Consider the following 10,831-nt stretch of genomic DNA (forward strand, 5'->3'; position numbering starts at 1 on the left):
ATTGGTCAACGTGATTATGATATATATGATCGATGTGACTGAGCAAGTGCAATAGAGATAGACTATAACTAATGAATTTTCTATTGCATTAAAAAATTTAAGAAAGAAAGAAGAAAAAGATAAATGGTAGTAAAATAAACACATGTTAGTTAGATCAAACAAACAAAGTGCCTATAAATTAGCTCTAATGCATGCTGTTTGAGTACAGAAACACAACAAAACAAGAGATCTCTTTGAAAACTAAGTAGCATTATATTCCAAAATGGCTACATATAGTTCTGTGGGTTTTCTAGTATTGATTTTTGTAGGAATCCTAGGGTCTAGCCATGGCCAGTTACAACTCAACTTCTATAGCAAGAGTTGCCCAAAAGCAGAGAAGATTATTCAAGACTATGTCCAGAAGCACATTCCTAACGCTCCGTCTCTTGCAGCTGCCTTACTCAGAATGCAATTTCATGATTGCTTTGTCAGGGTAAGTATATACATTTATCGTAATTGAATTGAGACGGACTTAAGTAGCGTGACATGAATGATGATTTATATAACTGACCCAAATTTTTACTGATTGACACGTAATTGTTATTGTTGTATTGGCAGGGTTGTGATGCTTCTGTGCTGCTGAATTCCACAAAGAGTACAGGAAATCAGACCGAAAAAGTGGCAATCCCAAATCAAACACTGAGAGGATTCTCCTTCATTGATGGTGTGAAGAAAATAGTGGAAGCAGAATGCCCCGGAGTTGTCTCTTGTGCTGATATTGTTGCCTTGGTTGCTAGGGACTCTGTAGTTGTAACAGTAAGCAAAATATTGAATAAATAATTCTCAAATTCTAGCACCATTTTCTATTCTGATTAATCCTTTTCTTGGCATATTAATAGGGAGGTCCATATTGGAATGTTCCAACGGGTAGAAGAGATGGAAGAATATCAAATGCATCAGAAGCCTTAGCAGACATTCCAGCTCCAACTAGTAACTTCACCAGACTTCAGTCATCTTTTGCCAAGAAGGGTCTTGATCTAAAAGACTTAGTCCTATTGTCTGGTAAGTCAAAATACATACTCTTTTAATTTTTCTAGTCCACATGTATATATATAGGCTGTATTAATAGATGGCGGTGAGACTTGATCTTAGGATCTCTGTCTATGCTGTCATGCTGAATTGTGTGGCCATCTCATTGAAAAGTTAGCCGGCTTTTATTTACTATATTTTAACATGTTTCAGGTGCTCACACTATTGGAGTTTCTCATTGCCCATCATTTTCCTCACGTCTGTACAATTTCACTGGAACTTTTGATACTCAAGATCCATCTCTGGACAGTGAATACGCGGCCAATCTTAAGGCCAAGAAATGCAAATCCATTAATGACAATACAACAATAGTTGAGATGGACCCTGGTAGTTTCAGGACATTTGATCTTAGTTACTTCAAGCTTTTACTCAAGAGGAGAGGTTTATTCCAATCTGATGCAGCCTTAACAACAAGTTCTACGACAAAATCATACATCAACCAACTTGTAAAAGGATCACTCAAAGAGTTCTATGCTGAATTTGCTCAAGCCATGGAAAAAATGGGAAGAATTGAAGTGAAGACAGGTTCTAATGGTGAAATTAGAAAGCAATGTGCATTTGTGAATTAATAGGGTAAAATTCTCTATAATTTCTTTGGTACCAAGTTTCAATCATTTTGTATTTTGTATTTATGTGTGTTGTGTGACAGCGTGAATGATTTGAGGTACATGTATCTTGTTTTCTTTTGTATCTATTTTTTACTATTTTTGTAACTGTATGGTTTTTCTTGATAATAAAACAAAGATGGTACTGTCTCAATAACCTACTGCTTAATTTCAAGTTGTTTACATTAAAATTAAAGAAGAAGAAGAAAAAAAGAAACAGAAAAACAAAATGATTCCTGAAAAGTTGATCTTTTCTTCTTAAAGTTTTCGAACATTAAAAAATTTCCATGGGTTTTATCCTCTTTTTTTTTAAAGAATAATCAAGTAATTAAGAAGTTCCAAAGTGAACAATACTCTCTGTTATTGTTAAACGATTAACGAGAGCTATTGGCATAAAATACTTACTCCCTCTATTTCAGTAAGAATAAACCTATATAAGTTTTCTTTGAGTATATTTTTTGTAAATAATTTTTAAATATTTTGAATTGTTAACTATTGTAACTTATATATAGTACTTATAAATTTTTATTTTAAAAAACTAAAGAATCTATATCTGAATTCCCATAAAAAATTTGTCAATTTGACCTCGGAAAATGTTCAAAAAAATTGAAACATAGTATAAATATAGTTTCTATTGAATTATTATATATTGATAAAAGTAAGAAAGTTGACTTTTGTAATTTTGTCATGTTAAGTATCTTTGTCTTTGTCACTTTCATTCAATCTTCGCGATGATGACTTAGTAAATTATATAAAGGAGATTTGGAAAGGTAGAAACATGTGCTAGAAGCGAGAATATAAGCAGCATAATCTTTTAAATCCAAAACTCCAAAAGCAACCCCTTGGAATTTTCTTGGATGATTTTTCAGATATCAATTTTTAAAGTTGTCGATTGAAATATAATCAGCATTTATAAAGTAATTGAAACATAATTATAACTTAAAGAAGCGATAGAAAAATAATTGTATTGGAGAGTTTTTGTTTGATAGGTGACTATACTTTTGAGAACGAAGAATAAGACAGGGGAAAAAGTGGAAAAAATAAAAAGGTGCAAGTGTTAGATACATTAGTATGATTGGTCTCGAGTAATTCAAAAATGACATTTCGAATATCTACACGTTTGTCCATAATATTTTTTTTTCCGATTTTTTGTTTTAAAAATGTGTTTGTCCATGAAAATTGTAAGTTTTTTGAGATTTTTTGAAGATGAGTTTTTTCAAAAACTATTTTTTTTTTTAAAAAAAATATGTCCAAACGCCTAGTAAGTATCATACGGCGAAGATATTTTTTCACATGCTTGTGATCAGAACACAATGAATGTATTTTACTTGTATAAGTTTAAAACTTTATGACAGTACATACATCAAATCAAATTTTCTTAGAGTTCATGTGACTTTTTTCCTAATTTGCCGTGTTTTTAAGTGGTGATTATTTTTTTTAATACTTTTACAAACGCTGATTATATTGTATACAACCACCCTATAAGTGATAGCATGGTTACTATTTTTACAATTTTCTATCAGTAACTACTCAATTGGAGAACAAACTAGCTAGTTTTGGACGATATAAGAATAACGAGAATCAGGCCTAACATCCGTAACCACCCAATTGAAGAATAGGAAGTTAGTGAATAATTTTTTCCTCAACTCTATCCAACATCATCTAATTAAATTGGTTTAATACACAATTATTATGGTCTAACAAGCCCTCTTTTTAATTATGATTTAGGACCTAACTCAACCAAAAAAACTAGCTCGAGTGGAGAAACTTGTTTACACGGGACCAAGGGAGTGATTTGCAGATTCCCCTAATGTATTTGACAGAAAAATTTGAGATTTTCATTTTTCTCCTATCAGCCAAAGGTGATGTGTGCGTGAGAAAGAACAGAGACGGATGTAGTGCTTTATATATAAGTTCATCCAAATTCAATAACTTTAATAGACTTAAATTTTGTATTTATGCTAAAAAATTTACTAAGTAAATATAAATAACAATTTTGAATCCAATAAATCAAATGACTGTGGTAGAGTTCCGAACTCAAACTCATAATGTTCATATTTTGAATCCGCATCTGAGAGAGTTAGTAAAAACGCATGTGTTAATCTTTGAAACTTAACAAAATTTATTATTGGCAATAAATTTTTAAGTGCTAAAAATTAACTGCAATCACAAAAATATATGAAAAGAAATAATTTTTATTGATGAATCTTTGTGGGTACAATTCTGTTTGTTCCCTTGATTCTTCCTAGATTTAAATTGTTTTCCAGGAATGTTTGATCTCCATGAAAATGAAGAAAATCACGTCTGCAGCTTTGTGAAAGACAATATTTGATGTCTTTGATCTTTGTGAATATTCCATGAATTTACGGAATTTCGAGATGATCTCAATTTTTAAGATTCTTTTTTAAGGAAATATGTAACCTGTTTTATATGAGTTATCTAGAGTTAGGTAAAAGTAGTAGCCTCCAAGCAGCCCTAATATACTCCTAGTACAAGATTCGCTTTGTAGTATCTTGAATTTAGTCCAAATATCGTATGAGCTTAATTCATTAAAATTTCGATGTCTACGCTTACAAACTAAATTGTTTATAGCCAAAAGAAATAATTAGCATATATAACTAACTGACAACTAAAGGAATAATACACCGGCTCTACTCTATCCATACGCACTACCTAAACAGCGCGTTCTTTGTATCAACAGCTTTATTATATTAATCTTCAAATATACTATTTATTTTATAGCTAAGCAAGACTTAATTATAGGACTCAACACTTCAAGGGTTACTAACTTGAATCTGTATTATATTAGTCACTTTCTGGTTTCAATCCTGAGTTTATTTGTCTTCTTATTTCGTCCATGTATATCAGCATATTTTACCAGTTTTAATGGGCTAAGCAATGTTGAAAAATAAATCAAATTGAAAAAAAAGAAGAAGAGAGCATTGAATTAGGATTAGTACCCACTACACAATTAGTATGGTCCAACATGCCCTCTTATTCAACCATGCTCTTGGATTTGAAGGATTGAAATAATAATCAATGGTGGTTTTCATCTCGCTTTACCAATTCAATTCGGATGTGCAATCGTGTAAAAAAAAATGAACGTTGGATTAGATGTGGACCTAGGATTTTAACTCAACCGGGACACTAGTATTCTGCTCAATCGGTGACCCTAAAGGTTTTAGTATTCAAGATGTCAAGTTATTTAAATTAATCATTTTCAAGGTATACATATATAAATATATAAAATTTCTATCAAAGTTTACGGGGTCTGGCAATGGTGAATTTATATTAGTATTAATTATGTGTTTACGTGAATCCAATAATTTTACACGTGTATTTTATTTGGAGGCACATTAACTGTCCATCTTTCAACTTAATACTGTGTGATAATTAATGTGGCTTATATTGTGCATTTCTGCGTGTATATGATATGACTCCAAACTCTATATATGTACTGAGAAATCACTAAATATGTATATATAATAAATTTCAGAACTTATGAACTTTAAATTCAGAATCTATAAACTTTAAATCTTAGACGCTATCGCCTCCAAATGGTAGCATATATGATTAGAACCATACTAATTTCCAAGGGGCCGAGGGGGTGGGTTGTATATTCTCCTGCTGCATTTGAAAGCAAATAATTTATAAAAAGGTCAATGCTACTAAACTTGATATTCGAATTACTTAATATCAAGCTTATAAAACATGTCAGACATTTGTTTATTAACTATTTTTTCTACCTGTTTCAAGTAAATTGTCTCCCACTGTTATCACCAGTATTTCAGAAATATTTGTTATCATAAAAAGTTACACTTTTTTTCTTTATAAGAAAGATAAAAAGAGAAAAGAAAAGAATTTCATACCAACTAAAAGGTGATATGTGTGTGAGAGAAAGAAAATAATACGCGCCGTTTTTAGATGCTGAGTTTTAAAAGACAAAATACATAAACGTCTCCTTTAAGTTGTCCTCAATGACCAGTTGGACACCTCAACTGAGCTCATTTTAAGCTAGACACTTTGTTCATTCAGATATAATAACGTTTACTCCCCAACTCTAGAAATAAAGGAAGTCTTTTGTCATGTAATATAAATCAAATATACGCAAAGTAGCAAAATTAATTATCCTTTTAAATGGGTGGAAGCAAGAAAATGAAAATTAAATAGTTCGAAAAAGGGTTTGAATTATATACAGTGCGATTGTAAAGGCTCGATCCTATCCGAAATTTCAAATATTCCAAATTCATCTGGGAGTAATCTACGTTCAACTAGCCTTAAATCTGACTTCTGCACTTAATGTATTCTTGCGTCGATGACACTTGATATGGTTGATAGATTCTTTAAAAAAAATATTTAACAAATCAACCACACAACAGTAGCATGATAAATTATTAAAGCTCTTCGTTGTCTTTTCCTTTTTGTTTTTTAATTACATTTTATTTTCTGGCGAGTCCATTTTGCATATATTAGCAACAATAATGACATTAAAAATTGCTTAGTTTAGAAGGTGCTAACTGCTAGTAAATATTAAAATAAACTTTCCAATACCAGCTCTACCATTTATACAAATCAAAGGATTGATATGATCACCATTTGCATCCTATTTAAAGGGCATGCATTTGTGTGTCCCAATCATCCCTTCAAGCAAGAAAGTACATTGAGATTTTCATCATCCTTTGTCCAAAAAAGATAATGGCAACATTTAAGTTTCTTACATTTCTTATTCTTCAGATTTTTTGCATCTTGAAGGGTGCTAATTCACAAGGAGTGGAAGTAGGGTTCTACAAGAAAACATGTCCAAATGTGGAAGCAATTGTCAAACAGACAACAGCTCACTACATTTCTCGTGCTCCAACCCTAGCTGCTCCTTTGTTGAGAATGCATTTTCATGATTGTTTTGTTAGGGTAATCACCATGTTTTTATGCCTTATTTATCATATTCCTATGTTTTTTTAAACATTTTTCACGTAATGCACTAAAAAAATCATTTAATCATGCAGGGATGTGATGGTTCAGTGCTACTGAATTCAACAAAAGGTAACCAAGCTGAGAAAGATGCAATTCCAAACCAAAGCCTAAGGGGATTCCAAGTAATTGATGCTGCTAAATCTGCTTTAGAGCAAGAGTGTCCTGGCATTGTGTCTTGCTCTGATATTTTAGCCTTAGCAGCCCGTGATGCTGTTGAACTGGTAACTAATTACTATAGTACATTTGGTCCTATTTGTTAGCATTTCAAATATAATTTTTCTTTGAACATTATATATTATGGGTTGTTTCAGATTAATGGACCAACTTGGGCAGTTCCCTTGGGAAGAAGAGATGGGAGAGTTTCAATTCTCTTAGATGCCTTAAAGAATTTGCCAACTCCTTTTGATAACTTCACTACTCTTAAAACAACATTTGGCTCCTTGGGCTTAAATGTAAAAGACCTTGCTGTTTTATCAGGTAAAATTGATATTTTATTGTGAAACAACTCCATGTGGAAGAGTTACATTAATTCAAGAATCTCAAAAATCTATAACATATATTTATATTCTCTTATTTTCTCCTTGTTTATTCGTAGGAGGACACACTATTGGAATGTCACATTGTTTTTCCTTCTCAAGTCGTATGTACAATTTCACTGGCAAAGGTGATACAGACCCAAAGATGGATCAGAACTACATAGGTCGTTTGAAGATCAAATGCAAGCCAGGAGATGTGACCACCATCGTCGAAATGGACCCTGGAAGTTTTAAGAGTTTCGACACTGACTATTACACCATGGTTAGCAAAAGAAGAGGGTTGTTCGCATCTGATGCAGCCCTTCTTACTGATAGTCAAACAAAAGCTTATGTCTTGTCCCAGCTAAATCCCTATGCATCCACTTTCTTCAAGGATTTTGGAGAATCAATGATAAAGATGGGCAAAATTGGCGTCCTTACTGGGAAAGCAGGCGAAATCAGAAAACACTGCGCCTTTAGAAACTAAAGGAATTTTTATAAGCTATTTCCCTTGCAAAATTCTAGTCATTTCGTACTGTTATCCTTAACGGAGTTTCTGTTGTGAGTACTCATTTTTCTATTTTGAATAGCTCATATGTAAGGTGTATCTTTTTGGTGGTAAACTTATTGTGTTGTAAGTTTGTAATTCAGTTCATTAAGCATGAAGCTAATAAAAATGTTGCTTTAATTTGCTTTTACTAGCATGCGTGATTAGAATTCCCATTTTGTTTTACTGTTAAGCTATTAGGACGATGAGCTTTATCACAAATTAAAATTTATTCATAACATTCCTAGTAAGATGTTTTCACATAAGTATAAAATAGAAGAGACCGCGTGTAGATTGTATGACACAAATGTTTAACCAAAAATTTGAATTTCGGTCAAAGCTTGTTTTAAGAAGAACTCGGGTTACTGATAATGAAGTAGAAATAGAAATAACTGGTGTAAATAATAGCTGAATGGAAAGCAAAGTAAATCAGTATATTCCAATAGTATTTTGTGCCCTTACAAATGTCCATTCCTCACTTTTATAGTTATTTCTAAGTAATACGTTTTTCTCCTTTCATAATGGTGTCATTATGGACAATTAATGACATTTAATGTAACGTTATAATTGTCAATCGTAACTGTTTCGATACAGATTCTATAATATTTTCCGTAATTAATGCCTATTAATTACCAATAATACGTATCTATACCCCTTTTGCTATTTAGGTTCATTCTTCCGATGTCTCTTCAGAATATTAAGAGGTTCGAGCACCTATCCCTTTTGGATTTCTTGGATCTTTGCTTGTGCCTGCTAAAGCTCGTGCCTCTTCAACTATTCTTCACCAACTATCATTCTTTTACCACTCCACGTGTCATGACATGTCACCACATAATTAATTCGATACATTAACTTGATTTTTCCCAATACAGATAGTTCCCCCACTTACCATTTATTCATCAATAGAATATTTGGGAAGTGATTTTATTAAAGTGGGTATTTTTGCCGCCATTATACCTTCTCTGGAACTGACGCTTCATATGTCACTTCCATTTAATGGTCGTGACGCGTGGCATCTTCTAATTGGTTCTGCAACTTTTCATCGTCTTTTAGGGCTTTTTTGCGGCTTCATCAATTACGAAGCGACAGTTTCCATCATTACACCTTTTTCTTTGACGGTTGCTTCTAAGTATAAATATAGTTTTTGTCTTTGTCTTTCTCATAAAAAGTTTCACATCTTAGAATATTCGCTCTTGTTTTCTTCTTCCTCGTATTGCCATGTCTTCTTCAAACCCTAATCCTCGAAGAGTCCCCATTGTTGATGATCTTCCTCTTGCTCCTATTAGAAGCAGAAGAGGAGGAAGACTACGTAGTTTAGGGTCTTCATCTATACGGGGCACTTCTTTACCTCCAGTGAGTTCTACGCCTCCTTCTAGAACTAGGAGTTCTCTTTCCCATAGACCTTCATCTAGAAGTAAAGATTCTAATGAACCCGTTCATGAGCCTTTAGTAGATGAAATTGTCCCTGATGAACTATCTTTTTACACTGATAGAGAATCGATTTGAAACCAATTTTCTTCTATTTCTTCTTTAGATTGTGCTGATATTTATCTTTCTCAAATCACCGAAGGTCTGATCTATGTTGTTCGTAGGGATTGTGGAGACCTGATTTCCCTATTATAATTCCTAATGCAAACCAAAGAATTACATCTTACTTGACCGGGTTTACTTTTGTGTATACATATCCTTTTACGCTGAATTTTAACCCCCCCATTGATCCTGTTATCATTGAATTCTGTCATTTTTTCGACGTTTGTTTAGGACAGATTTGCCCCATTGTGTGGAGGGTTGTTGCTTGTTTAAGGCATTTAGCAAGGTTGGCTAATTTGCCTTTTACATTTCCATTTGATTCATCTCTACTCCCCTAAGCTTTTCTGTCATGGGATTTTCACTTTAGTGGGGAGAAGTAAGAGAGTGTTAGTTAGCCCAGAGGATGATAAAAACTGTGGCTGGTATTCCAGGTTTGTTATCGCCCCACTGTTGGTTTAGTTGTGACGACCCGGCCGGTCGTCTTAAGAATTTACGCCCCAATCCCCTAATAACTGCTTTCCAAAAAGTTTATTTCTGCTAATTTGATTTGCTGGGATATTCGGTTTTGAGTTTCGGAGAGTTTTAGGACACTTAGTCCCTAAATGAGAGCTTAAGTGTTGGAAAGTTGACTGTAGTTGGAACAGTGTGAAGACGGCCTTGGAATGGAAACCCGATGGTTCCGTTAGCTTCGTTGGGTGATTTTGGGCTTAGAGGCGTGTTCGGATGTGTTTTGGAGGTACGTAGCTAATTTAGGCTTGAAATGCTGAAGGTTGAATTTTTGGAGTTTTCAATCAGATAGTGAGATTTTGGTTTGAGGGTCAGAATGGAATTCCAGAAGTTGTAGTAGCTTCGTAGGGTTGAATGTGGCGTGTGTGCAAAATTTCAGGTCATTTGGACGAGGTTTGATAGACTTTTTGATCGAAAGCGTATTTTGAGAAATTTGGAGTTCTTAGGCTTAAATCTTTGGTTAATTCAAGGTTTCGATATTGTTTTAGGTATTTTAAGGATTGGTACAAGTTTGGATAGTGGTTTGTGACTTGTTGGTATATTTGGTTGAGGTCCCGGGGGCCTCGGGATGATTTCAGATAGTTGACGGAAGGATTTTTGAAGTTAACAAGTTACAGGTTCAGCTGGTATCTATCATAACCGCACCTGTGGTTTAGGTTCTGCAGGTGCGGAGCCACAGAAGCGGCGTTGTCACCGCAGAAGCGAAAATAAGGAGGAGCAGCAGAGGCCGCAAATGCGTAAGTATTTACGCACCTGCGTAACCGCAAATGCGGTGAGAAGGTCGCAGGTGCGGAATTTGGGGCTTTTAATGAGTTGTCGCAGATGCGACTTGTTTTGCGCAAAAGGGGGACCGCAGATTCTGTCCCAAGGCCGCAAATGCGGAAATCGCTAGGCAAAACATATAAATTCTTGCCTTCGCGATTTTAGCCATTTTTCATCTTTTTTAAAACGGGAAGAAGCTTGGGGAGCACTTTTCAGAAGAGATTTTCAGAGCAGTTCATTGGGGTAAGGTCTTTGCTCCCTAAACTCGTTATTATAGTGATTTTTATCATCCTAAGCATGAAAATTAAGGAAAAATCAGTGGCAAG

At 33.9% G+C, this 10,831-nt stretch overlaps 2 protein-coding genes across 2 annotated transcripts; both read left to right on the forward strand.

Moving 5' to 3' along the window:
* Positions 1-207: 207 nt before the first annotated feature.
* LOC107759988 (peroxidase 3-like) lies at positions 208-1,728 on the forward strand. Its single transcript, XM_016578006.2, has 4 exons — positions 208-472; positions 598-795; positions 879-1,041; positions 1,222-1,728. The coding sequence occupies exons 1-4, from the start codon at positions 263-265 to the stop codon at positions 1,635-1,637; spliced, it is 987 nt and encodes a 328-aa protein (XP_016433492.1). The 5' UTR covers positions 208-262; the 3' UTR covers positions 1,638-1,728.
* Positions 1,729-6,299: 4,571 nt separating this feature from the next.
* LOC107767275 (peroxidase 27-like) lies at positions 6,300-7,857 on the forward strand. The gene is made up of 4 exons (XM_075218856.1): positions 6,300-6,581; positions 6,677-6,865; positions 6,956-7,121; positions 7,240-7,857. The coding sequence occupies exons 1-4, from the start codon at positions 6,369-6,371 to the stop codon at positions 7,644-7,646; spliced, it is 975 nt and encodes a 324-aa protein (XP_075074957.1). The 5' UTR covers positions 6,300-6,368; the 3' UTR covers positions 7,647-7,857.
* Positions 7,858-10,831: the final 2,974 nt, after the last annotated feature.

This window comes from Nicotiana tabacum, chromosome 8 (assembly GCF_000715075.1).
Source record: "Nicotiana tabacum cultivar K326 chromosome 8, ASM71507v2, whole genome shotgun sequence".
NCBI classification, from domain to species: Eukaryota; Viridiplantae; Streptophyta; class Magnoliopsida; order Solanales; family Solanaceae; genus Nicotiana; species Nicotiana tabacum.

Bases quoted from the DNA above. Each gene is read 5' to 3' on its own strand.
- LOC107759988 (XM_016578006.2), top strand. From the start codon at position 263: ATGGCTACATATAGTTCTGTGGGTTTTCTAGTATTGATTTTTGTAGGA. The intron at 796-878 runs GTAAGCAAAATA...GCATATTAATAG, and splicing joins GGGACTCTGTAGTTGTAACA to GGAGGTCCATATTGGAATGT. The intron at 1,042-1,221 runs GTAAGTCAAAAT...AACATGTTTCAG, and splicing joins AGACTTAGTCCTATTGTCTG to GTGCTCACACTATTGGAGTT.
- LOC107767275 (XM_075218856.1), top strand. From the start codon at position 6,369: ATGGCAACATTTAAGTTTCTTACATTTCTTATTCTTCAGATTTTTTGC. The intron at 6,866-6,955 runs GTAACTAATTAC...GGGTTGTTTCAG, and splicing joins CCCGTGATGCTGTTGAACTG to ATTAATGGACCAACTTGGGC. The intron at 7,122-7,239 runs GTAAAATTGATA...GTTTATTCGTAG, and splicing joins AGACCTTGCTGTTTTATCAG to GAGGACACACTATTGGAATG.